Here is a 27796-nt window from a genome sequence, read left to right as displayed (position 1 = left end):
AATAGATAGAAAGGTTGATTAAAAAGTGAAAATATGATTCAAGTATACTAAAGCAGAAGGATCTTCTGATCTTCAAAAAACAGTAAAAACATAACTTTAAAATACTAAGAAAGCCTTATTCTTATTAAAGAGATGATTGGCACTGAAAAATTCAAAGTTCATTTGTTAAGGGTTCTTTAAAAAAATTCTTACCAAATTTAACAGAAATATTCCAATTGCTTATAATAAAAAGAACTGAGGTTATTTAAAATACAGATATATAACAAAATGAAGCCAGAACACAATAAGAAGTCTATATAGCCTTTTGTTAACATTCAAGCTCAAAGAAAAACAACAGCAAAAAAAATAAAAAACATTAATACTAAACAGCAAAATTATATAAAATCATAACAATCATCTTAAGAACATACATAGAGAGAAAAAAGTGGCAATTATTAAGAGTACATCTTCAATTAAAAAAAAAATTAAGTGTGGAAATAGAGGGAGCATTGCACACAATTAAAAAGTTCTTTCCTACCTTCCCTCTGTTTCCTCCTACAAGCAATTTACCCTTTAAAATGTCAGGCACTGCTCTCTGCAACTCTCACTCTCTGTTTCCTGGAGCTATCTGAGCCCCCCCACCCTGCACCTTTTCAGCCTGAGGGGGGTAATGCACCACACATGGAATTTCAGGTGATGATGCTAATTGGGCTCTCTCTCCAGCAGATGTATTTTACCTGCTAAATCCAGCACCGCCTTCTTCACAACTGCATCATATTAGCAAACCACAGTTGGCTAATGTAGACAGTCCTTTCTCTATTCTTCCCAACTGATGAACAGTCTACTAGGAATTCTTGATTTTAAGTCCCAAAATGAATAGCCTGGCATGGTTTTCACATGCTTGTGACAAATTCTTACTCGTGAAATGGCAATCTGACCTAGAGCTCTCTAGGAACCAGATCTAATGAGATGATCATTCAATGTTCTTTAATATGCTTGGGGAAGACTATCTAAGAACACTCCAGTCCTGCACCTCTCCTGCTATCACACTGCTGTTGTTGCTTTTTGTGCACTGGAAACTCTAGGGCAAATGCTGTTAAGGGAAGGGAAAAACCACTGGATTTCCAAAACTAGCCTTCATTTTTTGTATCCGTTCACACAGCTGGTATGAAACAAATCCAGTCTGCTAGCCTTTGACAGATTTTTCAGATGTCAAAAAAAAAAAAAAAAGAGGCAAAAGATAATAGCATGGAAGAGCCTGGTTAATGAAGTGTCACGACTACGGTTGATTTGTTCACTGCTTCTTTCATTTTATTATATGTATCAGAGTGATAAGAAGCAAAATTTCTCACATTTTGTTTATGCACTACACAGTTTAAGGCTTAAGTGGAACAGCAGCTTGAGACTTACAGCAGGCTTTGTAAGTAAAGGAGAATGCTCCACTCAAGTTGTGCCTGTTTCCATGAGATGGGGACCATTTGCAGGAGCAAATTAATACCAAGCTTTATCCCTCACTAGCAAGTACCCATTGCAGTTGTTCCAAGTGTGAGGCTGGGCCACAACCTGGAAGGAGATCATTTGTAACAGTCTGTCACCTGTTTTGAGAAATTCAACATGCCCCCAAACCACATCCTTCAATGACAAACTCTCTTTGTCAGGAGAAATGCTTCTGTCATTGGATCTGTCAAGCTGAGCCACTAAATGAGCTATTTCACTGGGTCTCACCCAGTCAAGCTCAATTTGAGTTTTACAGTCCTTGATACTTGTGGGATATTTTCATAGAAGCCATTAACTTACTTTGCACTGGGAATTATGCTGCTTGGCAGGGGCTATCTCTCCTCGCGATACCTGCATGTCCAAAGTTGAACCTAGTCTTGTAATGAGATGGCAAAAAGTAGTCATATATATTCAAAATGTTGGCCTGTAAGCCAGTAAGGCCTGAAAATATTTACCAATATGTCAAAATGCTTCTAGCTGAAAACCGTTTCTAAACCATTTGCTGTTTGCAAGTTTAATGGCTTAAGGCTTATGGGCTCATGAATCACCAGCTTTCTTAGCAGCAGCATTTGAAATGTTGATACCTTAGCCTTGAAATAGATGTGAAGGTACCACAGCCTTTACAAGCTGTTATCGAAAGACATACTTTAAAAGCTCCCACAGAAGACTGAATGCAATAGAAGTAGCTGAGCAGGATGAAAGTAACCGAACCAACTTAGTTAAAGTCATTGTTCATGTCTGTGTTCCATTTTAGTGATTACCCTCCAGCTGGACAATGAATCATATTAAAGGAAGCTTTGATACTTACAGTTTGTCTGATAAAAAATCCAGATTACTTTAGAAGCAATGATGAGTATTTGGGAAACTATTAGTCTTATTTCAAATTACTGAATTCAACTATCAGAAGAAAATTTAGAGAGCAATTCCATTTATCACAGATAAGAATCTTTTTTTTTTTTTTTTACAATTCCAAGATTTTCAGTTGGGAAGACATATGAACATTCATGGCCAAAAAATTGCTACAACAGATACATGTGGAATGAGCATCTCTAAGGTCAAGGAGGTTACGCCAGTAAATGGCAAACACTGCATTACAGAACCACAAAATGAAATGTTAAGTGTACACTATACTAGAGAGATAACAGGGATGGAACAAACAAATACAATAGCAAAACCAATTGGAAGGAAAAAAAAATCTCAATTGTGAATAAAAAAAATAATAATTCCATATACAGTCCTCTAAAATATACCACCATCAATTGATTTATCTAGGTCTTGCAAGGAGATATACACTGTGGAGTGTAAAATTATAAAATATATTGTCTACAAGACCTAAGATAGACAGATGAATAAACATATAAACATGGTAAATAAGTTCTGTTTCAGTTTTAACCAAAGAGATTATGAAAATAAATAAATAAATACAATATATAATGCTTACAGGTTTGTTTATCTATGAATAGCTTAAAAGGTACAGGAATTCATGGCTTCCTGGTTTTTTCTGAGTAAATGGCCCCATCTATACATGCATTCATCCACAACGTTGATGTGGCAACTTGCAGATCTGCCTTTTCACTCCTATCGCCTTGCAGCCATATTAAAATCCCAATCTGTTTCAAACACTTCTCTGAGGATGGCTAAGATCAGGTCAGCCTCAGCTCTCCAACCTTTCTCCTCCATCAATACAGATAAAAATTACCATTTTGCCTGTCACTCAATTCATAACTCTTCATTTTTAATTCTAATTTCTCTCCAGGCCCTCACATTCAACCATACAAAAATAATCAGAAAGATTTTGACATATTTCCAAGATTATTTCTGTATGTTCATCTTCACAGCTAAAAACTTTTGTCTAACCTTTCATCACCTTGATTACCGCAACTTTTTCCCCCAGCTCTAACTTCATTCAAGTCTTATCCATTCAGAATACAACCTCAATCAGTATTTTCAGCAATTAGTCTGACCATGTGAATGCATGAATGCGTTCTTCTTTGGTTCCTCCTTGTATTTGGGCTTTTACTCACTCATTTACTCACTCATATTTGAGGTATACTCCTTATAAACAGCTCCAAACCTCATTTTCCTTCCTCCTGAATTCTCCTTAAAACTTACCTGCTCTGATTTCTCCTGAGAAACTCGACAGTTACGCTACTGGCAAACACACCAATCAATAGAATCCTATTGCTGAATAGAATTCATATTGTAAGCTTTTGGGGGCAAAGACCACTGTCTTCTCTTCTTTCAGCTGTACATAAGCTCCAAACACATTTCTACTTTACACACGGAGCTAAATGTATATAGTATTTACACTTGCTTCTCAACATTTTATGCAAATGCTGCCATGTTTTAGAGGACCGCGTGACTGCTATCCTCATTATAAGCAGAGGAGAACAATGCGTGGGTAACCAAGGTTTGAACTAAGCACCACATAAATTACACTTGAAGCCACACCAGCAGCATTGCAGCCCGAATGAAGCGGACACAATATGCAACTCCACTGAATTCTTTCCAATGTCATAGGCCAATATAGCTTGAGCAAACGCATAGGAGTTACTTCCAGTGAGTTCTGGTGTTAAAACATGCCTACACACAGTTCCTTCAGGGTATCTGTGGTGTACAGTGATTTTCCACCGCAGAGCGAATGACTCTCTTTTCAAGAGAGTCATCTATACGCACCCTGGTCTAATAAAAACATTCTAGGTGCCACTAGAGTTTAGTACGCATATTGTCAATAGGTCTAGTAAAACCACGTCAGCAGCAACTATGGTTTAGAGCATAAGTTGCAGGTAGGCTTTCAATCACAGTGTGAACAGCCCTTGGCTGTCCACACTGGACAGTGGCTGAGCCACCCACAGATTTTACTTCCTTATAGTGCAGCACTAAGACAATCAAGGTGGTTATATATTACTCTTTACTACCACCTCGGAGCAGACCATAGAACATCACCAACATTCTGGAAGGCATAGCCTGATAGAACACACGGCTGAGCTCGGGTGGCTGACACGTGGAAGAGTGAAGAGGGGAAGAAAAACAAGAATAAAAACAACAAAGAAAAAAACTTAAAGTATGACGATATGGAAGGGAACAGCTTATTAAACTCACAGCAAGTCATTTAGCATTTTACATTGGTGCCTCAGTTACTAGACACCACTGGTCTATCTAAAAATAGCTGCAAACGAAAGGTGGAAACCCAGAATTGAGATGACAGCCTTATCAGTAGGCTAATGCTTTGCTAGTTCCATTTCTACAATAAGTCTACACAGCTAGATGGCACCAAGGTGGATGGTGTGCAACATTCCCACATACAAAAACACTCCTGGAAGGAAGGTTTCAGTAGAAGAACAGACTATTGCAGATATCAATTGCCCAGTGTCTGTGAAGCCATGGATAGATTATCAACATGAATAAAGTGAGGATTCACACACCCTGAGGTCAACCACTGACTAGCCAGTCTGAATCCTCTCTGCCCTACTCCTTATGTTTCACAAAAGCGATCATGTTCTGGCTCCAGTTTGAAGATGCTGCCAAAACCCTCCTACCCTTTCAGGAATGCAGTTCCGGGGAGAAGGCACTTTCAGCTACAGCAAATATGCCTGCTGACTACAGCACTGGGAACAGTCCTGATCTCCTGCGAAATCTGTGCAACTGCATTGACCTTACAGATATAGGGAGCAGTGGGGTTTGTATCCAAGCCCACTTCACACACAGTTTTTATCTCTTGGTAGCCTTCACCTTACTCAGCACAAGCAGTAGGCAGAAATCTACCAAAATGTTTAAATGCTCAAGTAACCACAGCACACTGCAAGCATGTGTCTGATTAATCAGGTTAATCAAAATTTCCTGTTCAGTAATATATCACAGAGTTATGTAAAATGAAAACTGCAATGGCTCAGAGAAAAGCAACTGGCTCCTTTCTATTTAGTTGGAAGACTTTAACTCTTTTGCAACTCTAAGTAAGTGGTTTATCTTGACTTAGATACTTGTAAATCAACTTTCTTATCTAAAGGAAACAATACATTGTCCAATACACTGACATAGTAAAACATCTTCTGACACTGGCACCACAGGTAAGTTATTACTGCATAAGAACTTTGTGGGGGGGAGAGTTTCAGACACATATTTAAGTACGTTAGCAATTATGTTCACCAATTCTCTTGGAGATTTCAGAAACTTGAAGTTTCCAGAGAGCTTCAAGTGAGGCAGCTCGTCAAGAGTTGAGGGGCCAACACAATATTTGAAGCTTACAAATTCAGAGTGTTTCATAGAATCACAGAATGGTTTGGGTTGGAAGGGACCTTAAAGATCATCTAGTTCCAACCACCCTGCCATGGGCAGAGACACCCTCCACTAGACCAGGTTGCCCAAAGCCCCATCCAGCCTGGCCTTGAACACTTCCAGGGATGGGGCCTCCACAACCTCTCTGGGCAACCTGTTCCAGTGCCTCACCACCCTCACGGTAAAGAATTTCTTCCAAATATCTAATATAAATCTAGTCTCTTTCAGTTTAAAGCCATTACCCCTTGTCCTATCACTACGTGTCCTTGTAAAAAGTTTCATAAAAAGCGTATTCCACACTTACTCTCTCTACTGCTGCAGTTGTAGAGAATAATCACTAGATGGAGCTGCACAGTCACAAATCTGATTTATGGCCAGAGTTTGTTTCCTACAGTTCTGTTTGGCCTAAAACTGACACATTGTAGTGCTGCCTGATAAGTCATCTTCTGAAAGATGGGATGAAATGCTTTCATTTACAAAAACAAAATATACACAGAAAAAGTGATGAGATATTGACAAAAAAAACCACACACAAAACCAAACAAGAAACCAACAACACTCACAGCTTTAAAAATCAAATAAATTTTAAAAGTGAACTGGAAGATAATTTACCTGCTAAGTCAGATCAGATGTCTTGCTTTGTTCTGCATGTCAGAAAGCACAGCAGACTCCTTAGTGCTTGACAAGACTAGCTACTGCAAAAGCAATACAAGAGCTCTGAGTTCACCTCTTTGTAAATAAGGTCTAGCACACGCTAAAAACGCAGTGATAGGCAAACCCATTTCCCATAAATGCCCTAGTGATATACTTGATCCTGTGCTTACGATGTACTTACAAAAGAATCTTTTTCTGCTAACTGCATTGGCACTAGACAGTTTTGCTAGCATAGGAACATAGTTGAAAAGTTATCATCCCGACTTACCGGCACACAATTCATCTGGCTTTCTAGAGATTAACTATATTCCAAAAGGGAATTTGTACCTTCTTTCATCCTATATCTGTTGAGGCCAAGTTGCAACCCACTCCATGCCTGAGTATTCCTGGTTTGTGTGCAACATTGTTAATTTTATCTCCTGTAGAGTGACAAAACAATAGATCTTCACATCTTGCTTGGGTTTTGCAAAATCCAAATATTGCCAGATATTCACAAAATGAAAACCAAATCCCCATCCCATCTACAAAAGGCACTGCAGCGTCTTTTCGGCACGTATCTGTGTAACAAAACAAAAGCACAGAAAAGTTTTTTTAGCCTGATTTATAAGAAGATGGCACAGTCACTGTTGGTTTATATATTAATTCCCTCAGTGACAGATTGGGCCAGAGAGGAGATCCCTAAACAACCAGGCTGTCAAACAGTGACAAGAGCACTGTTGCACCTCGCCTGGAAGGTGCTGCAGAAGGGGGCTGAAACAGTGGCAGAGGAAAACAGGCCCTATTCTCCCTCTCGTGGAGGATCTTCCTTGATCCCTTTCACCTAGAAACTCACAGTTCTTTTGGTCACAGGACTGAAGTCCCACAATCTTACATGCTTTTTGATAAGGAATCTGCTCGCACCTCAGCTGCAAAAAACACCCGTGCTAGGGGAAGGAGAGAGCACGTTTCCTGGGCTGGTTGGAAGATCGAGCCTCTCACCAGGACATTTCTGTGAAAAGCTTCTCCATCAGAGCCCATTGCCAGCTCATGCAACACTTGGCTGTGTTTTAAAAAGACGACTGCAGCGAAGGCATACCAGAACCAGCCTCTGAGGAGGTGGCGGCATAAACCCCAGGTGCTGCTTTTGTCACTTTATGCATCGCTTCGGAGTACGTCGCTCGAGCGATGCCCCCCCGCCCACCATCGACCACCTCGGGGCGCGGGTAGCGCCAAAGCCACCAAAAGCAACCAAAACGCCGGCCCCCAGAGGGCACCGCCCACCGCCCTCCCGGGAGGAGGAGGCGGACCGGGGCCGCCCCGCCCCACCGTCCCACCCCGCGCCCGCGTGTGACCGGCCCGAGCCGCGCCGCTCTCAGCCGCCGCGCCGCTCCCCTCCCCTCCCGGCCCCGAAATGCCCCTTTTCAACGTGCCCAAAGAAGTGGCCGTCGGGACGGCGATGCTGGGAGTCGCCTTTGCCACGGGGATGCTCGCAGGTAAGCGGCCCCCCTTCCCGCCCTCCCCCGCACGTTCTCACGGAGGTGGGGGCTGTACCCTCCCTTGTCCCCACCGGGGAGGGCACGGGGACCGCGGCAGTTTCCCCCTGAGGCCAGGCAGGACCCCCGGGTTGCGGGCGGCCGTCAGGGGGGTATCCCTCTCGGCGCTCCCCTGAGCGGGGCTGCCATGCGGGCCGGGATTTCGCTGAGCAGCGGCGGTAAATACACTGATGCTCTTAGAGCCCAAGCCGCTCCCTGTAATCCAGCAACTGCAGCGTGGGGCCGGGGAGCCGGCGGGGTCGGGGCCAAGGTCCCAGCAAAGGCGAGGCCACACGGTCCCAGCCCGGCCCCCTGCCTGCATTTATTTGGGCAGCCAGAAAGCGCCGTGGTGGTATCCTGGTCACAGCTTTCTCTTCTGATAATAGTTTCACTTCCATTCCCCGGGGAGAGGAAGTGCGAGCCCACGGTCAGGCTGGAGAAGGAGGCTGGTGGTGTGTTTGTAACGCAGCTGCTCGCTGACTTACTTACCCTTTGACGTCAGGCAAGTTGCTGAAGTAATCTACACCTCAGTGTAATCATCTGTAAAATAGAGCCATTAAGAGAAAATAAATAAAAACCCTAAAATAAAAGTGTTCTTTAATAGCAAACAACTATCAGATGTGAATCTGAAGTTTTTTGTTATTTCTTTAAAATATTTGCCCCATTTGGTAAAAGAATCATTGAGCATCAAAGCTGAGATCAGTTCTGTATTTAAGTAGACAAACAATAGTCCTTAAACTTCAGCTTTCAGCAGCACCTACTTTTTTTGCACGCTGATTTCATGCCAAACAAGCCATTGAGCAATGTCAGATTTCCCCTGGCTAGAAGGGAGGACACTGTCATTAGGAGAGCACGGGGCTTCAGAAGATGCATCAGCTGACAGCCCTTAATACCAGCAACCTCTATCCATCTGCAAAACAAGGAGGTCCCCAGATGAAAAAAACAGTGTGCCTCATTCATGCTTCTCTCCTTACACTTGCACTTTGAGTTCTGATGTGGTTACTTATCCTGTAAGAGTATGACAGCTTGTAACCTTCACATAGGCCACTGTCCAACACTTTCAGCCTTTGCAAACTTGGGGCTGGACATCTTAAGGGTTAAAGAGAAGGGGGGAGGGAAATTATAGTCCACTGAGCTGTCCAGCTACATTGCATTTTCCTTTATCACTGGATTTTTTGAGAGCAAAAAACTCTTTAAACTTTAGTAATACTTAAATACTTGCTTTGTTTAAGCAGGCAATAACTGACAAAGATAGAAGTTCTTATTACTCCTTATTTTTTTGTAGGTAAAAGATACCCTTCTTTAGGTTTTGGGACATCCAAATCATCCAAGAGTATTATTGGGAAAAGCGGTCCTCTCTGGCAATACATACTGGATCACTCTTTGCGGGAACACCCAATTCTAAAGAAGCTGCGACTGGTCAGTATTTTATCCCTCAACACGGATTTTCTGTTCAGTGTTCCACTAGGCCCTTTTGGTATTGCCCACGCCTCGTCCTGAACTGATGGACTCTGATATTCCTTCTTATTTGCACACTCCTGGATTTATAGGCAGTAGTACACAATATTACTAGATCATTCAGGAAGGACAACAGGCAGCCTCAATTGTACAGCTGTCTGTTCCTTATGGAGATACATAATAGCCCAGCCCCTTAAGGTTTGTTTGCTAGTTTTATAATCCATAACCTTGAGAAGGAGACCAAAATCCTACTTACTGCTGAAGACCATTATTCGATGTACATGGAAAGACAGCTTACATCTTTTTCCTTTCCCTACTCGTGCTTTCTGAGATTTCCAGTCCTTAGAGACCACTCTGTATACATATTTGTAGCTGTTGATGATATCTGGTCCAGAAGAAATCCTGGTCAAATCCACTTCCCTTGGATACACTTCCTACACAAGAGAAGCAATGCAAAGTTGTCCAATCTATTAAATCCTAAAACATACACATGAGAATTTGTTTTAAACTGGTAGTACACAGACTTCAATGTTCATGGCTACCCAAATGAGTATTTAATAATACTGACATGTGTTTTAGAAATATCTTCTTATCCATGGCTCCCAAGGCCATGTGTTTGGGCTGCACTTGATTTTAATTTGATCAGATAACTTCTGTTTGTTTTAGTTGGCATATAAGGAAACTGTAGCTCAGAGAGGTGATGTCCTCCAGCAGGCTCCAGTGTCAGAGCTCAGAACACACCTCCTGACTCACGATTGAGTCATTTCAAGTGCAACAAACTACTCCTATATAAAAGCAGTTAAATGTTGAGTATTGGAGCTGGTTGGTCAGAACGAGCCCTAGAGGAGGAAAGGAAATGGGAGGACTGTCCACTGAACGGCCCCTCGTACAGCCCTGCTTCTCCTGCTGCCCCCTGCTCAGTGCCAGGGGCCCTTCCACCCTGGCATGGGCACAGCTTCTCCAGCTCTGTGCTGCGTAGCCAGAACAATGTGGTCTGACCTTTGGCAACAGACTTTAACCTAGCAGTTCATAAAAACATCCTACATGTCTTGGAGGAACAATGGCATAAGTACAGAGGTTACAATTAAAAAAAAAAAGTGCATCTGTTTATGTAAATATAGAGAAATAAAGGGCTTTCACAGTCAAGGTTCCTCTGTGGTTCTCCAGCAGTTACAACTATTGCTAGCTTGCCACAGCCATGGTAACTTCAGGGCATATTACCTGCTTTGAATGATTAGCCACTGCTTATGACACACACACCAGCCTCCTTAGTTACTGTTAACTTCAAACCAATTTCTTGCTCATAGATGCAGCACAAAGCCATCTAAAATGAGAAAGGTAGGAGTATCTGTTTTTCCTGGGGTTTCTCTGGGTTTTTTCCCCTAAGGATATTGTTTTGAAAGCTTTGGGGTTGGTTTGTTGTGATGTGTTATTTTTTTCCCCTTTCTAGCTCACTGTTGATCATCCCTGGGGTAAAATGATGGTGTCCTGTGACCAGGCTCAGCTTATGGCAAATTTGGTCAAACTCATTAAAGCCAAGAAAGTTATCGAAATAGGTAAGAGTGTCACCTCGTCCTCTCTGTAGTAGAATAAAGCTCCTGGCTGTGCTTCTCCAAATACAGCCATGTTTACGTAAGATAATATATCTAAACATGGTAAGGCACTGCATCCCTGTCTCGGCAAACAGGTAGGCAAACTAGAGTGTGAAAAGTAGCATCTGATTTGCACGCACTTACCACTTTGTCTATCTGTGCATTCAGTAATTCTGGCATCAGCGTGGATGTCTCATCAACTCAGAGGCAATCTGAAAAAATAAGATCAACAGATCACTTGATTGTCCAATGTCAGGCAGTAATTGCAGGGCAGGGTGTATTCTTTCCTTCCTGTATCAGTTTCTTGCCCAAATGAAATGTTTTGCTCCACAGGACCTGCACCCGATCCACTTTGCTTCATGTTAGCAGGATGTCCCAAAGCCAGACTGATGCTGAGCAGTTCAATATGGGCTCCCACCATCTTCATTCTTAGCCTGGCTGTTATGATGCCCTTGTTGCTATGTATTTTGCTGCTGGTCTAGTCCCTTTAGTTTGGGATTTAGCTCCACTTGTAAATAAGGATGTTTCTCAGAGACACAGGATGAGACTCTGCCCTGTGTGTCCAGGAGACTTTTGGAAAAAGCCAACATTAAGTTTTGCTAAAAGATTGATTTAAAAAAGAGAGGGAAAAAAAAATTAAAATTCCTCCCAACCCACCATTACATTAAAATGGAGGGGAAAAGTTTTTGTGTCCATTACCAAATTACTATTCTTGATTCCTTTGGGGTTTTTATTCCTGAAGGGAGCCCTGTAGTTCACTATTTATCTTTTATTTTTCCCCCACGATATGGTAAGTGTTAATGACTCTTATGATTTTCCTAGGTGTTTTCACAGGTTATAATACCTTGAATATGGCACTTGTTCTGCCAGATAATGGCAGAGTTATTGCCTGTGATATAAATGAGGACTATGTCAAAATTGGAAAGCCACTGTGGAAAGAGGTAAGTAGCATCTCTTCTGTTATATGTTTGGGACAGCTGCATTTGCATGTCAAGGGATTTTGGTATCTTAGACTTGCACCTTCATACAGAAGTATTCCTGTCATTAAAGGAAGCTGAGGCTGTTCAATTTGGAAAGATAAGTAAGTGCTGTCTGGAACCTAGAAATAATAGGAAAAATATCTGAACACCAGTCACTACCTGAGTGCAACCTACTAACAGGTTATTTCTTGACCACTTTCATCAATTCTTTGTTCTTTTTCATTCTAGGCAGGAGTAGAGCATAAAATTGACCTGCGGATTAAGCCAGCAATTCAAACACTTGGTAAGTAACCTAAAATACTTCTTTTCTATTCCCTAGAAATAGAAGATGGATATAATGCTGATCTAAGACCAAATATGCTTGTGGATGTGATCCCTTTGCTAACAGTGAGACAGCTTCTCTTAGATTTGGGAAAAAAAAAAATCCAAAAACTTCACAGCTTCATGAGTTCAGAGTTTTCCTACATGCTAGTAGAGTGGAAGAAAATGCTTGTCCTGTGTGGTGGGCTGTACTGGTCACTCACTTGTTCTGTTCATCGCCTTGTTTAATCTATGAAGTACTATTGTCAGCTGCTTCTGGGAAAGCTGATTAGAACAGATTAATTAGACAAAGCCCAATTTCTTTTATCCTTTGTACATTCTAAGCAAGTATTTCTTTCTTATACACAGGAAGAGTTTTCTGAAAGGGCTGAAGTGCAGGAAAAATACAGAAGCCAATATAAAACTTAGGGTATAACTGTTGAATTGTGTCCAGAGCAGTTCAAATTTAGGATGTACCAAAAGCATGCAAAGCCATTAGAAAGGTAATTACTTTTCTCATTTAGGAAAAGACAAGATGTGGGGCAGAGGGGATATTAATAAATATTCTGAAAATGCAAGACATTTACTAGGAATGGAGAGGGCAGAAGATTTTCAGCAAAGGTGTTTGATGGATCCACAGATCCATCCATCACCTTGTATTACTCCCAAATTCATCCATCCTTTCTAAAGAGGCAAATATTAGCAGTCTCCTGGGATGCACTGTCCTTGAAGTCTGATGGACAGCTTTGTCTAGGCAATGGTTTGGACCAAAAAAAAAAAAATCCTCTGTTGACAGAGGATAAGGGCAGGTGAGAGGGGTGGCCGAGAACCTTAGGAAGATAGCAGTCAGCCCCTCTGCAACTGGCAATTTGGAGTTCTCAGTCAAGAGGTCCATTTAGGAGAACTCAAATCTGAATTCCACTTGCCTTGGCCCAGAGAGGGAATACTTACAGCAATCTTTTGCTATGATCAAGATCTCTGGCAGGATTTGTTCATGACCTGTATCATGGCACTTGATCATCAATGAGAGATTAGCATTTAGGAACTGTTCATAAATGTGAGAAAAATCCTGATCCATTTAAGAAAACAGTTCTTCACAGTCAGCTCAAAAAATTGCTGAAGGTGTAGAGTTCGTCCAGTTTCAAACCGCTTGACTTGTTTTTACTGCACCTTTCAGCAGCCCCAGCTGTATCCTGCAGGTTTAGAACTACTCCATGAACTTCCAAGTAGGCAGAACTCGGTAACTGAGTGTTTTATGGCATACATCATGCCTAGATTGGTTTCTGTGGGATAAGCTTTTCTAGTAATTAGCTGTAGAGGAATAGGCTGCCTGGTCAAGGCACCAAAAACATTATTTAATGAGAACTTTGACACAAATGGACGACTTCCTCCTACACAGCATTAACCAAGGTGTAACGGCTCACTCTGTTGCTCGTCTAGATGAACTGTTGGCCAGTGGAGAAGCGGAAACCTTTGACTTTGCTTTCATTGATGCGGATAAAGAAAGCTGCAATGAGTACTATGAAAAATGTTTGCGCCTCATAAAGAAAGGAGGAATAATAGCTATTGATAATGTAAGTACTGCAGTTGTGGTAGTAGCACAGGGAGCTACTGCTTTTGCCTCTGGGGAAAAAAAAAATCACAGTGGGATTATAATAATGTGATTTCTGACTTGCAACTCAGTTGCCAAATTGCAACGTGTTTGTTCTATGTTATACAAAGGAGGCTTTTAAAATCCAGCATAAATTCCTAAAGTAAGCTGTATGGAACACTAATATAAGGAAGGAGTAAAACCCCACAGAAGTAATAACTAATATGTTAAGTTAGTACATAAACAGCCTGTGATAACATAAACTTGTAATTCATCACAGAGAATGCTCTGTATTATTCTGACTCATCTTGCAGTGCATTTTCTACTGTGTACAGTATTTACGCAAGATCAGAGATAGCACTTGTAATCAGTAACTACTACTAAGTTATCAATTAATAACTTTTACTAGAAACAAAGTACAATGTTAAATTTAAGGCACCTTCAGGTTTATGGTGGTGGCAGCTGAATTGGGGCTTTTAAAAATACATATGTTTAATCACATCTCTTTTTATTTTGGCTTCTAATTTGCAACAGAAGCACAGTTAGCCAATTCTGTGGACTTCCAATCCCACTTGCTTATGAGAGCTCCAGGTCAGAGACCACTAGAAATCTGAAATACAATAAATAATATTTCTAGAAAATATGCAGGACCTTTTCCAAAACTTCATTTGTGGTCCAACAAACATATTGGAAAAAATGAGGTGCATGACATTTCTTTTTTCAATAGGTCCTTTGGAGTGGAAGGGTGCTAAAACCAAGAAAGGATGACTTGGCAACCCAGAGCATCCACCACCTCAATGAGAAGCTTCTCAGAGATGCACGAGTCAATATCAGCATGCTTCCAATGGGGGATGGAGTCACATTAGCATTCAAGTTGTAACTGGAGAAAGCCCAGCAGATGGGAAACAACAAGCAGCATTAAATCATCAGGAAAAATGCAGGTGGAGCAGTATTAAAAATGGTTATTTAACCTATATTTCCACTGCATAGCATAGCCTGGGAAAGTAGACTTTAGGAGCAGCAGGATCCTAAGGGCAGCTAAGTTGAGAAAAGAGATTTATTTTGAGATGTACTATGGTTTCTTATTTTAATTGTAATAAAGCAAGTAAACTTATGTGAAGTTATCCTTGTAAGACAGCGGTTGAAAAAGATCTCCCTCTGTAGAATGGCTGAGTTCCAAGTGAGTCAATACAACAAAGTTATTTTCTGTCCTAAAAGAGGCTACTGAGTATCAGAATAATTGGTCCTACTGTCAAAAGGAAAGCAGTGAAGTTTACGAATGTAAAAAGCCATAATAGAAAAGTGGATTTTTAATGCAACGTACATCACATCAAGGAGATTGCTGGCCTTCTCAAACTAATGATATTGAAAGTCACCGGTAATCTTTGAAGGGTACTACATAAGAAACCTCAAATATACACCATCTGAAAAAAAAAACCCCCCCAAAAAAAGAAAAAACAGTTGTCTTTAAAAGCATGTCAAAGGACAAACAGGATTTCCAATACAGAGCACTCCCTAAAACCTTTGCGTACAAGGACTGGGTTCCTTTAACCTAGGTAACAGTGCAGATAGATTTTTCTGAAGTCAGAATGAGGAAGAGCAAACGGGCAAGAAGAAAACCAAAACAATTCTTCCTCCTTTCTCTCTCTCTCCCACTTGCACATCAAAGCAGCAACTTGCTAGGTGCTTGTTTCCTACAAAGTTGCAAGCACAGAGAATTGATAGCAAGTCTACAGAAGGAAAATTATGATTGTATGAGGATGCAGCTGTTAACTGGCTATTCAAATAATTACTGCCAGCAGAGATTCCCTTCCTGAGGCAGCATGTAACAAAATGATGCTTCTTCCATACCCTAGTAAAGTATTTTACCTACAGCATTCTTAACTCCTAGTTAACTTCATTTGCTGTTGTCATCCATTACTCTTGTTTCATCCTGATGCATTCTATAAATTTTTTTATAAAGAAACAGTAGTTGAAAAAGCTCATCTTACCTGGGACCAACAAAAGAGACTTAAGCAGGTGGGAGGCATATTCTGTTCGAGTTAGAGAACAAGAATCCAGCTAATAACTTTTTTCCATGGTGATTTACAAATAACAATAACTAATTTTTAGGGCTTTCTATTTTAGCCTGAAATTTGTGTTAGAGAGAAAATCTAGTTAAACAAGAAACTAGCATTTTAGAGACGAAAGCTCCACTGGCTACTGTTTCGGGGGACTAATACACTGGGAGGGTATGAGATATATATATTTAGGAAAAAGGTCACTTAGATTCATTGGCCTCCTGTAGGGAAGCTGTATCAAAGGTAAGAGAATCCTTCTTCCATTTGCTTAAATAATACACTTGAATGACTGAAGGTACTGAGGGACAAAGATTTCAAGTCTCAAAATTGTTAGAACTGACTACTCAGCCCATATTTTTGAAATTTCAACTGGGTGGCTTGGGGTCTGATAAGGGGCAGACGTTCAGGGCACAGGTCTTGCCCATCTCAGACACTTGCGGTAGTAGACTGCAGTAGGAGAGTGAAGAAAGGAAGCGTTGCCTGATGGTTTCAGAGTAGGGCTATGAGCGAGGAGATCTCAATTCTATTTTTATCACTTCCACTTAAAACCCTGATTCAGCAGAGCATGTAAGGTTGTACTTAAGTACTTTGCTGAATTGAGGAAAGGCTGCTGTAAAATAAAATCTGTGCCTGGGAGAAGGCCAGGACAAGGTGCATATGGCCCTTAAATGAGATTTTAAATAGGGTAAAGCTTGCCCAATTTCTTTTTCTGGGTACAGTTTTACCCTCAGAGCTTCAAACCTCTGTATGCATCAATTTTCTTATATGTGTAAAAGAAATAACACCTTACCAAAGTCTTAATGACTATAATAGCTCTCAGATGGAGTGGCTAAAGAAATATACAAGATAATTATACATTTGCATGCAAATCTTCTGGGCATGTTCTATATTACAATTTTACTTCTTAAGTAGATGACAAAAAATTGTAAAGGTCACAAACACAAAATGGGACACTTTAACAGCTGGGGCATCCTCTCAAATATTCCTGCTTTCAGAGGCTGTAGGCTGATAATCACAAGCAAGCTACGAGATGTTAAGAATACATACCCTGGCCTAAAAGTACCTCCCAGTGACATGCAGAAGTCACTGAAAGATTGATCACAGACTCTGTAACTGTTTTGCTGCTAATTTCCAAGTTGCAAGAATCCTCTAAGTAAAGCCAAGCCAGAAATGGGCAAGCACTGTGATTATTTTTGCAAGATATTGTCAAATAACAGTTTAGCAGCATGCAAAACCAGATACAAAGAATCATAGTTCATGAATTCAGAAACTCCTGTTCCTTGTATGGTGGGAACTGGCAAAGTCCCCATCACCTATGCTAGAGGAAGACCTATCGAATGCCTGAGGCTGAAGCCATGTGCAGCAGGCTATCATTTTGCCTCTGCTTTGGACTCTGTTCTATTTTAAATATGCAGAGCATAGTGTGAGCATTTAATCAAAACTGCCTCCATCCTGATCACGTAATTACCATTAGAAAGAATAGCAATGTGTCCCTAAACTATAGATTGATGAGCCATCTGTAAGCTGAAACAAAGAGCAGAAGGAAGCTTAATTGAATCAAATATTTAGAATACATCACACTATCTTGCAGTTACTCAGAGGCTGGCCTTCTCTTCAGGCTTCTGTCCTGCACGTCTGGAATTCATCACAGCTAACTGCATTTAATCCTTCAACCTTACTATAAAGTGACTGCTGATAATATATAATTATGGTTTAATTCAAGTGGTGAATCAGCTTTGGGGAATTTGTAAGGACAATGGGAATTTAGGCTTTCATTAGGTGGTGAGAGTGGACCACATGATAATGCAGTGCAAGTCTTTGTCTCTCTCTAATGGTGAGATCATGTATGGGAGCTTATGGGTCTGCTCACCCCTCCAAGTGACACACCTGCCTGAGCTACTGCTCACACTGTACAGGCTCAGGATTTTCCACCCCTAAAGGGGAGCTGACCTGGGGGCACAGCTGTTGCCCGAACCCTACCACCAAGCCATTCCTGCAACACCAGCACCTCTTCTAGTTGCAAGGGTTGACCCCAGAGAGGCCAACATAGATGGCAAATGTAGAGTTGGGACTTGTGCAGAAACAAAGGGGGCTGAAGGATAGTGCATTAAAAAAAAAAAAAAAAAATTCCCCCAAGTGCAATAACTCCCAGAAGCCACCATGAGAATGAAAGCATGTAATCCTAGCTGCTGGTCAGGTATCTCAGTCCCTGCTCCAAAGATGTCACATTCAAAACAGTGTGGTGTGATATTTGGATGGGTGACAGAAAAAGGAACAGAAGACTCTTTCAGAGCAGACTTTGCATCTCTATCAGCTAATTAACTAAGCAGACAACACTCGCTCGCAGTGCTGCCATGCTCCCCCTTTGTGCTGGCCCTCAAAAGATGGTAAGAGCATGGAGTTATCTATAGTGTGGAAAACACTCAGGACTCAGACTGGGTGGTCAGAAATCTGGAGAGGGCTGCCCTCCAAAAAGAAGCAACTCACTGTCCAAAGGGAGACACAGGGATTCCTGAATGCCCAAGGCTCACTTCTGCATTTTCAGTGCTGCAGCTTTTGATCCCGCTGGAACATGCAGGGGACAAAGCAGGGAGCATCATTGGTCTCTCACATTGCTGCAGGCCTAAAAGAAAACTGGGCTGTGGGCGTAGCATAACTTGGAGGCATTTGTTTGAAACTCTGGCACTGCCATCCCTCCTTTTAACAAACTCATGAAGTGTTTTAAACCTGTTTGAATTTAGCCACGTTACCCATGGACAGTGTTTTCCATTAATTGCTGTTCATGGAAGACAATTAGCAAGCTTTTTGTGATACAGCCCTTAGGATACAGGGAAAGGAAGGAGAATATAAACCTCATCTAAACTGCCTCCCTTTGAAGCGTGAGCAGCTCCCCATATCCCCCAGAACCTGGGAGCTCAGACCTGAGGCACACGCTATGTCTCAGGCACTGCGATCTTGATGATACTCAGGTGGCAACAGGAGCAAGTGCCATAACTTGCAGCTGGCTCCTTTTTGATGACATAGTAAGACAGTTATCTGCATCCCTGCTTGTGTTCTCTTTATCCCTTGAAGAAATCCATCCTAAATGGCCACAAAAGGGGTAAATAAGCTAAGAGGTCAGTGTTGTTTTAAGAGACTGTTCTCCCTACTAGTAGAGATGAATACAGCTTGGTTTTATCGAACCCATCTACTGAAACTGCACAGACCTTCTCCATCCCTGGCACCACCCTTGCACTGCCACAAGGAATGTGACCATGCTGAATGGCTCCATCCGTTCTTCCAAACAACAGGTACACCAATACATTTGGATAACCTATGAGCTCCCCACGCAAAAGAGATCTGGACCCATCTCTGGGTGGTTTGCAGCATGTTTGATCTTACTGGTCATTTCATTTTCACAAGAGTGGCAGCACTATCATGTCCTTCCCTGAATGAAAATGTGGAAAGCTGTAAATAAAATGAGAAGGGTCTTTAGAGGAGGAATTTCTGATGAGATCCCAAACAAGAAGAACTGAGCAGGGAACACAAAGCCAATTCTTCCCTCTTTGCACACCAAAGAGCTGCATTTCCTGCCCCAGTGAGGACTGAAGTTTCTTCAGAGAAACTTAAAGTAATAAGATTTTTTTGTTTCCTCACCCATCACTTGCTCTCCTCTCTGGTCTGCCAAGCCCTGCCCCAGGGTAGTGGCATTTCACTGCTGCTGCATGTTGTGCCCAGTGATTTGCACTGGGCTGAAAAGCTCTGCGCAAGTATAAAGCATTACCTCTGCATAATTCTAATCACACACAAATTGGTCTCATGCATTTGCAGCTACTCGTGGTTTCTAAGTCACCTGTTTTATAATAATAATTTTAAAAGCAATGTTTTGAAAAAGGAAATGAACAAACATAAAACCTGTAAAAGAGGGAAATTAATGTGGGATTTCAGACAAGTTATTTATCTTCCTTTTTGGCTCAGTGCAATACTGTAGGGATAAGCACATAACTAGCTGCTTTAATATTTATTCCTATTATAGGAAAAGTAAACATTGCTGATAAGTCACTGCTTTCCAGGATTAGATTTCATGTTTTAGAGACTGCTTTAAATTAATGCAGAAGCAAACATTATCTTTTCTTCTTATTCATATATTTCCCTAATGAGTTCCAAGCAAATTGTGCCTACTTATATTTTATGATTTTAAATAATTAAAACATTTTATGGAGGCAACTAAAATTCTCCCCAGAGTTAGCAGAAAGATTATTGATTGAACAGATCTCAAGCTACAAGGAAAAAAATTATTATTTAGTTTAAAGGCTCATAATTTTATTCCTGTTCACCTACTGAAAAACCAAGAGACTGCGTGCATTTTTACAACAACCTTTTGAGTTATGCTGGGGTAGGGACTTGGGTTATGTTAGCGAGCTGAAAGTAGTAACTTTTTGACATCATGAAATTAGATTTGCAGAAGACAGTTAATGAGAGAGTGTTATTACTGCTGTCACAAGTAAATGCAATGTCTAACTACTGCATACATACCTGACAACACAGTGTTCATTACCCAGGATAAAGCCTGGCTGTACATTCACAACATCAATAATTTGAATCCATAAATGCAAACCACCAACAGAAGAAGTCCGCTCTCAGGGAAGGACTGGTTGGTAGGACACCCAGGCTCTACGTGTCTTGTCACATGGCACAGCCACAGGAGTCCATAGGTTTATGGCCCAGATGTTACTGGCCTGTAGCACAACCCCCAGCAACAGAAAGGGGGTTTCTACCTGCATGAGAAGAAAAAACAAACCAACCAACCAAATCACAACAACAAAAAAGAAACAACACCAAGAGAAACATGCATTTTAAAACAGGTACCAAAAACCTGTAGAAGGGAAATGGATGCTTGCAAGTCTAAATGAAAATAAAAACAGTAACAGCTGGAGATAAAATTTAGGCTTATTTGTAAGGAACCTCATGCTTGTCCATGATGTCACTTGTATCTTTTAACATGTGTTTTGTTACGAAGCAAACATTAGGAGTTTACATTTAAAAGTAAGCAAAACATGTAGATCCTTGGACTAGCTTTAAAAAAAAAAAAAAAAGAAAGAAAAGAAAGAAAGAAAAGAAAAGAAAAAAGGAGAAATTACAAAACTTAGGTGAATATATATAAAGATCCAAAATGTTGACTTCTAGGCATTATGGTTTACCCTGCAGGTCCTACCCTTTTCCCTGTAACAGCTAAATTGACACAGGCTGTGATTCACAACACTCAATGCTTACTTCATTTCTTTATAAGGTATATATTTTAACATTTGCCTACTGCAAGTCAACATTGCTGATGTCTGCTACAGGTCAAAACATGGAAGGCAGGAGGAGCAGTAACAGCTGCAACCAGCAGAAGCAGAAAGTCTCATCAGATGGCTATGGACACCTTTGAATCCAGGCAGAGCTGCAAGGGCTATGCAGGGACAGGGAGGGAGCAGCCAGACCTCCACACTGCTCTGTGTAGAGGGACCCACATCTGCCTCTGACTCTGGTGAGGGCCAACTCCACGGGCAGAGGTGAGAAAGGGTCCCTCAGGTACCTTCACCCACAGGCAGAGGTGAGAAAGGGTCCCTCAGGTACCTTCACCCACAGCTTCCACCCAGCTACTGATGTCTCCTCAGCCTCCTGGGCACATCAGCAGGGTATTGGTGTGACATTTCCACAGTGTCACCTTCAACGTCCTCTAGCCATCTAAATGTCAGCTGCTATAAAATGCTCTCCCAAGACACTTAATCCATCTCTTCAATGTAATTAGTGGGGTCATTCCAAAGCAGAAAGCCACAGTTAATTGTGCAACTACCGTGCCGTCATTTATTATATCAAAGAGATTAATACAACCTGAAAGAAATTGCATGGTCTTCCTTGGTTTCTTTTGAACAGCAGTGCTAGATTATACTCCAGTGAGCCTCAGAGACATCACCAGTGCAGAGGAGCATTAACTCACTATCAAAGTGCAATTACAGAATGATACCCACTGGGTCAAACTCCTGACAAAATGGTTCCTATACAAAAAGCTGCAGTTTCTCCACGGATGTGTAGAGCTAGCTTCTACATCATCTCTCGGTCTTCCCACGGCTGTTGTGGATTTTAGGCACAGTCATTTCCTGGGAACTATTCCCACCAACAGGCAGCTTTCCCTCTCCTCGGGCTGAGAGGACCATCAAGATGGAACCAGTAAGGTGTCCTGCTGAGGGCCTGGGCCACAGTACCAAAGCCAAGCGCCCTTGGCCCCCATCAAGGATTGCTGCGTGGATCGGACCTATCCTCACAATTCGAGACTGATCCAAGTTACCACTGAAGACTAACTTGAAAGAGGCAAAAGCACAGACACATTTAATCAACACCTAGAGATGTGGGGCCCCAAAATTCCTCCTGGTGTTACAGACGGTGTCCCAGGTGCCACTGAGCCAGTCACGCATCCCGTCTCTCACGCAGCTTTGGTTACTTTGATGGGTGCTGCCAAGTTTTCCTTTCTTGATTTTCAACATAGTCACTCACATACCAGATATTGAATGATGCTCTTTAGCTCAAGCTTAACTTCAAGCATATGTTTAAACTTCCAGACATGGACTATGGTAAAATCTTAATGAAAACTTCAGACCTGCAGCAAAGGTCTACCTGTTGACCTAGAAAGCATTTATGGTCACCTCCACTAACTGCATTAAAGGCACATAATTAAGGCTGCAAAGCTAAGCACTCAGAAGGTTACAAAAGACTAATTAAATTTTCACAAGCAATCTTAATTTTGACCATCTCTATTACATACAGACATTATAATATAGATTTTAATTTTATGATCAAGCATTTCTGCATTTGACCTCTTATGTGCTCCTTCCTGACCTTATTAGGTCTCATTTTACTTCTTTTGCCTCCAGGCTAATAAACTGAGAACCTATAAACAGGAAAATAGCTGGCTTTAGGCAGCCTGTGCCAGTAGAGGATTCCTAAGTCTCAGAAGGGCCAAGCAGCCTTGTGCCATAGTCACTTTTCTCCAGCAGAGAGGTGGAGGAAATTAGGGAATCACCAGCAGAAGTTATAACCGCCTTTTCTATGTTTAATTATCTTTTCTTTCCACTTTGTGTTTATCTTACTTCATCTCCATAAAAGAAAATTGGACTGTAACAGCAACACCAAATCATTTCAGCTAACTCCCTGGACTTTTCCTCCAAGGGATCAAAGACTATCAAGTAGAAGGGAAGAAAAACAGAGGAGAGGTAAGAATGGGTTTTCCTGTGCAACAGGAAAGTTATCCTGTGAAGGAAAGTATTAAAGTCTTCTTTTTCCTGGAAAGCATACATTTTGAATGCTTCTCTGCTTCCCTTCCCTTCTCTCCCTTGCTGCTAACCAGGCTGAGGTCTTTGTGCCTGAAACCCTGCCCCTCAGGTACCCATTTGCTGCTGGGCAGGCAGCTCAGCTCATGCACCCAAGGCAGACACATACCCACTTGCAAGGAAAGGTGGAATCACCGTCCCTGGAGATGTTCAAAAAGTGTGTAGACATGGCACTTCGGGACATGGTCTAGTAGACACGGTGGTGTTGGGTTGATGGTTGGACTTGATGATCTGAGAGGTCTTTTCCAACCTTAAAGATTCTATGATTCTATGAACACCAACGCAGCCACACTGCGTTGCGGCCAGCACGCAGGGGCCAGGGGTGCCCCAGCCCCACCAAATTAAGCACATGTCTTACAGTGACACACCGTATTTTTAATTCAGGAAATCCCAGACAGAAATATGACAGCAGTCTCTTTTCAGGAAGATGAAACTGGATTAGTCTAACACAAAAGCCTTGCAAGGCCATGGGCTCCTGCTTCCCACAGAGCACTGCTCTGTGTGCTCGGTAGTGAGCGATGCTTTGCCAAGCACAGGGGAAACAAGAGCAACCACCTAACTCCCTGGTACACCTCTCAGGATGGGGGTGTGCTGTGAGTTAGGAGGAACTGTGCCTCTGGGAGATGCTGCTACAAATGACTGCAGTGAGACTGCATAGTACACCTCTCCGCTACAGCTTCCCGCAAAAGAAAAGGAAATAGTAGGAAATGGGACTTTGAGCCAGACTGTTTAGCCCATGAGAGGGTGAAATTTTGAAGCAGAGGGTGGATTAGTTGGGTTGTGCTGGCTTGGCAGGGAGACCTACCATGACTCCAACATTTATGCATGGTCATGAACTTGCCTTATGAAAGTTAAACCAGGTGAGCTTCAGGCTATATGAATGGGCTGTAAACAATTTCAATGGCATACTGACGTACCCTAAACGTGGAGAGGACTGCTGTTACAAAGCATTAGGACTCACGTGAAAGCCTACCAGTCTTGCACCAGATTTCCCAAGGAACTTCAAAAAAGTAAAACAAAAGTTTTCCTAAAACACAGTGGAAGCAGATCAGCCTTCTGTTACAGAGGCTGCAATAGAAGCCTGCAGCCACGCTAAATTACAGTACTCTAAAGAAGATTTGTGAATTGCAGTTTACTTAAAAACATTTCCTAAAAGATTGATTCCTGAAACACCAGAGATGCCCATTCACACTCACCTGATGCCATCTCTGCCAGTGAAGACTCCACAGCTGGCAGCGTGGAGGGCCACCACCTCTGCTTGCCATGTCCATGGGGATGTCCATCAGAGCTTGTCATGTACAGCCCAACCAATGAACCTCCCAGGTATGACAGCGAGCAGCCCACATCCAAACACTACTGCACCCTCCTCTGCTATGGGCAGGCTTTTGTGTAGACTAAAGGACGCATGTGGAGCATCACAAGGGAAGGCAGAAGCACTCCCTGCCCTGCTCCCCAAAGCACATGCTACGAATTAGAGAGGTGAAAATGGTACCAGGTGACTCTCACAATCATTTGTAACCCACCCAATCCACTCAATAAGGTAGCAAAGAAAAAATTCACTATAAATGTAAATTGGGCCTGGGCCTGCACCAAGCAGTGCACCCTCTCCTTCCGCCACCCCCAGCAGCAGAGGGGCTCAACATGCCTGGCAAAGAGGTGTTTGCATGCTCTGTTTGGGCAGGGAAACAAGGCCCCAAAGACCAATAAGGATTCCCAAAGAGAGGAGCAGGACAAGGTACCTGAGGTACCCCCCAGGAGCAGACCATGGGGAGCCCCGGGGCAACAGCGCTGGCTGCACAGTTCACTGCCCGGCCCCATGGACGCACTGGTCTTCAGGTTCAGTCAAGGAAAAACAAATTTTGTACGTTCCTGAACAAAAGTTGTCTTCATTCCCCATCCTCAACAAAAATATCCAAAAAATCCAGCTTTTTAACAGCCTCTCTGTGTGAAAGGGATGGTGGTGCAGTCACTCCTCGCAGCAGTGCTGACCACCCTGCAACTGCTTCTGGTGGGAGGCTGCTGCCCTGCAGCACCAGCGACTCAAGCAAGCAAAATGGTACGGCATCCCCATGAGACAGACCCTGAGCAGACTTGCTAGATTCTTCCCATGCTCTAATTGCTTGATACCAACTTAAATTAATTGCAAAGATGGAGGAAAAGTTTGTGAGCTACCTACATTGTGGCAGCGCAAGGTCCCGGGGCTGCAGCAACAGCACACCCACACTGCTGGCATGGCACGTGGTCACCACAGGGTCAGTCCAGCCCTGCCACGGCACCCGGCACCACCAGGTGGGGGACGATCACGTCAAGCAACATTTTGAATCCTTCCCTTTTGCCTTCTGGTATTTGGCAGCTGGCATGCCCTGTCCTCATGTCAGCAAGCGCTTCTCAAAGCCGAGAGTGGCCAGAACAATAGTTTGGAAATCAGGGGATCTCGAGCTATTTGGAAGTTTCTAGAAAGGTATTGTCAAGTCAAGAGCAGAGCAGCAGTCAAGACAACAACCTGCTTCATTAATTAATTTTGTTTAGATAGGAGCAGGGATGCACGCAGGAATCAACTGCTCCTTCAGAAGTCAACGTGCGCTGCCGGGTTCTCTCAGACACGGGGCTGGAGGACATCCGAGTGCCAGCACACGCAGGGTTTTCCTCTTTTGATTCTCTTTGCTCAACTCAGAATCAGGCTTAGGCTTACTGCAATCCTGTTTCCCGCCGGTTTCTCCCAGCCGGCGGGCTAGGGACAGGGCACCCGACAAACTCCCAGGCGGCAGCCGCTGCCTCAGAGGCCCTTGGCGCCGCTGCCTCAGAGGCCCTTAGCGCCGCTCCCCTGGGAGGACTCAGAGGACACCAGCGGCCACCAGATGGCGCCGTTGGCCCGCGACCGGGCCGCGCGAGGCTGGCGGCGGCGCGCGGAGCAGCAGCCCCCGGTCGGGCCTGTCTGCAGGGACGAGCACACCCCTTCCAGCTCCTGCCGTGGGTCACTAGAAATAGTAAATTACAATAATGCTCTTTCAGCAGCTGCAGGGGAAAACGTCTCGGTCGTATCTCTGCAGAAATAATGCCCCTCCCCACACCCCTTAGCCACACAACCTCCAAGCCCTAAACACAGCACAGCAAAACTTCTGATTTCTTAAGTTGTGCGCTTAATAAAAATTCAGTTAAGGTGTGTTTTTAACAATGCCACCGTGGACCAATAAAATAGTCAAGGACAAAGCTCGTTAGTTCCTTGTGAGGTACTCCCTCCGCTCTCCCACCTGTGCGAGGCTGCAGACAGAGCACTTCAACTGTGACTCACGCTAGCACACCCAAACTGACTCCATGAAGCGCACCAAGTAAGATTAGTGATTTCTGTAATAGCCATTTAATGTTTCAATGTTCATTAGAGAACAGGAAAAGTAAACAAAAAAAGGTACTGAGTTGCTAACAACGCAAAATCATTAAACAGTCATTACTTTAGCATGAGGATCTTCCCCGAGGGATCCAGGGCAAAGAACATTCCATGAAAACACACACACAAACCCTTGAAAGAGCTCCAGTGTACATTGCTGTCAACCAGCAGTAATTGTACTGCAAGTATTTCCACGGCGTCGGTTTCAGCAGAAAATTCTCATTTAAAAAACACACGCTGTAGTAAAGGTCAAGTGTTTGGACCTGAAACAAAGTCTGACTGCTTGCCATCTTTAAAGGTCTGTCAGAGCTTTTCCCAACACCAGTAGATAAATACGAGTGTAGACAGGAACCAAATCTCAGTGTGTAACACCCTATATTTTATTTTAATTGCATATTATTTTTCAGAAATTGCTGTGGAAAAAAAAAGCCTCTTTTTATGCAAGCATCAGTATCAAGCTTGCAACTAAGCAGAAGATGCTGCACATTAGGGTGACAAAAATGAATTCAGTTGTTCATTGCTTTCCATTTGGCCCAGCAGTATGTGGAAAGACGGACACAACGAGCAACTAAAAGGCAGGCCCAGGAACAATCATGAGACGGGAAACATCACTAAAATACAATGCATACTACAATAATTTATATAATCTATATTTTTATTCCTATTCCACATCAGGAACAAAAAATATTCCATGGCAAAGGAAGGTTGACAAACATGATAAAACCACTTGCAACAAATGTAGCCCTTTCATGCCACACAACCACCAGCCAGCTTTTTATTTGGGTTTTCCTTTCCGCCCATTCCCAGGAAGCATTTGTACGTGCCATTAAGACACTGCTGCCACAGGTGTGACCCAGTCTTTGTCATCATTAGCAGCTTACCTTCCATAGAATTGCTTCTGTCTTTGCCAACTGGTATGATAAGGAAACAAGGACCTTTGACATAAGCAGTGCTGAGTCATCTGTGTGTGAGCTGTCTTCTGTTTGCTCGGTTCTACTTCCTACAGAAGTCCGGTCACCATAGATTTAAATGCATCTCTGTACCCGGTAGATGACCGATTGCAGTACTAAGCCAAACACCAGACAGGACATTAGAGGGCAGTAAGCACGCTCTATTACTACCTGGCTTTATCCCAGCAATAGCCAAGGGAAAAGTAAAAACCTGA

General features: G+C 42.6%; 1 protein-coding gene across 1 annotated transcript; it reads left to right on the top strand.

The window, feature by feature from the left end:
* The first annotated feature begins 7723 nt into the window (after positions 1-7723).
* COMTD1 (catechol-O-methyltransferase domain containing 1) lies at positions 7724-15278 on the top strand. The gene is made up of 7 exons (XM_054832680.1): positions 7724-7877; positions 9202-9335; positions 10825-10930; positions 11789-11907; positions 12175-12229; positions 13687-13820; positions 14565-15278. The coding sequence occupies exons 1-7, from the start codon at positions 7796-7798 to the stop codon at positions 14715-14717; spliced, it is 783 nt and encodes a 260-aa protein (XP_054688655.1). The 5' UTR covers positions 7724-7795; the 3' UTR covers positions 14718-15278.
* The last annotated feature ends 12518 nt before the right edge of the window (positions 15279-27796 follow it).

The sequence above is a fragment of the Grus americana genome, chromosome 7 (genome assembly GCF_028858705.1).
Source record: "Grus americana isolate bGruAme1 chromosome 7, bGruAme1.mat, whole genome shotgun sequence".
NCBI classification, from domain to species: domain Eukaryota; kingdom Metazoa; phylum Chordata; class Aves; order Gruiformes; family Gruidae; genus Grus; species Grus americana.
The sequence above is the reverse complement of the archived record's forward strand: the minus strand, read 5'-3'. Positions and strand labels throughout refer to the sequence as shown.

Bases quoted from the DNA above. Each gene is read 5' to 3' on its own strand.
- COMTD1 (XM_054832680.1), top strand. From the start codon at position 7,796: ATGCCCCTTTTCAACGTGCCCAAAGAAGTGGCCGTCGGGACGGCGATG. The intron at 9,336-10,824 runs GTCAGTATTTTA...TCCCCTTTCTAG, and splicing joins TTCTAAAGAAGCTGCGACTG to CTCACTGTTGATCATCCCTG. The intron at 10,931-11,788 runs GTAAGAGTGTCA...TGATTTTCCTAG, and splicing joins CAAGAAAGTTATCGAAATAG to GTGTTTTCACAGGTTATAAT.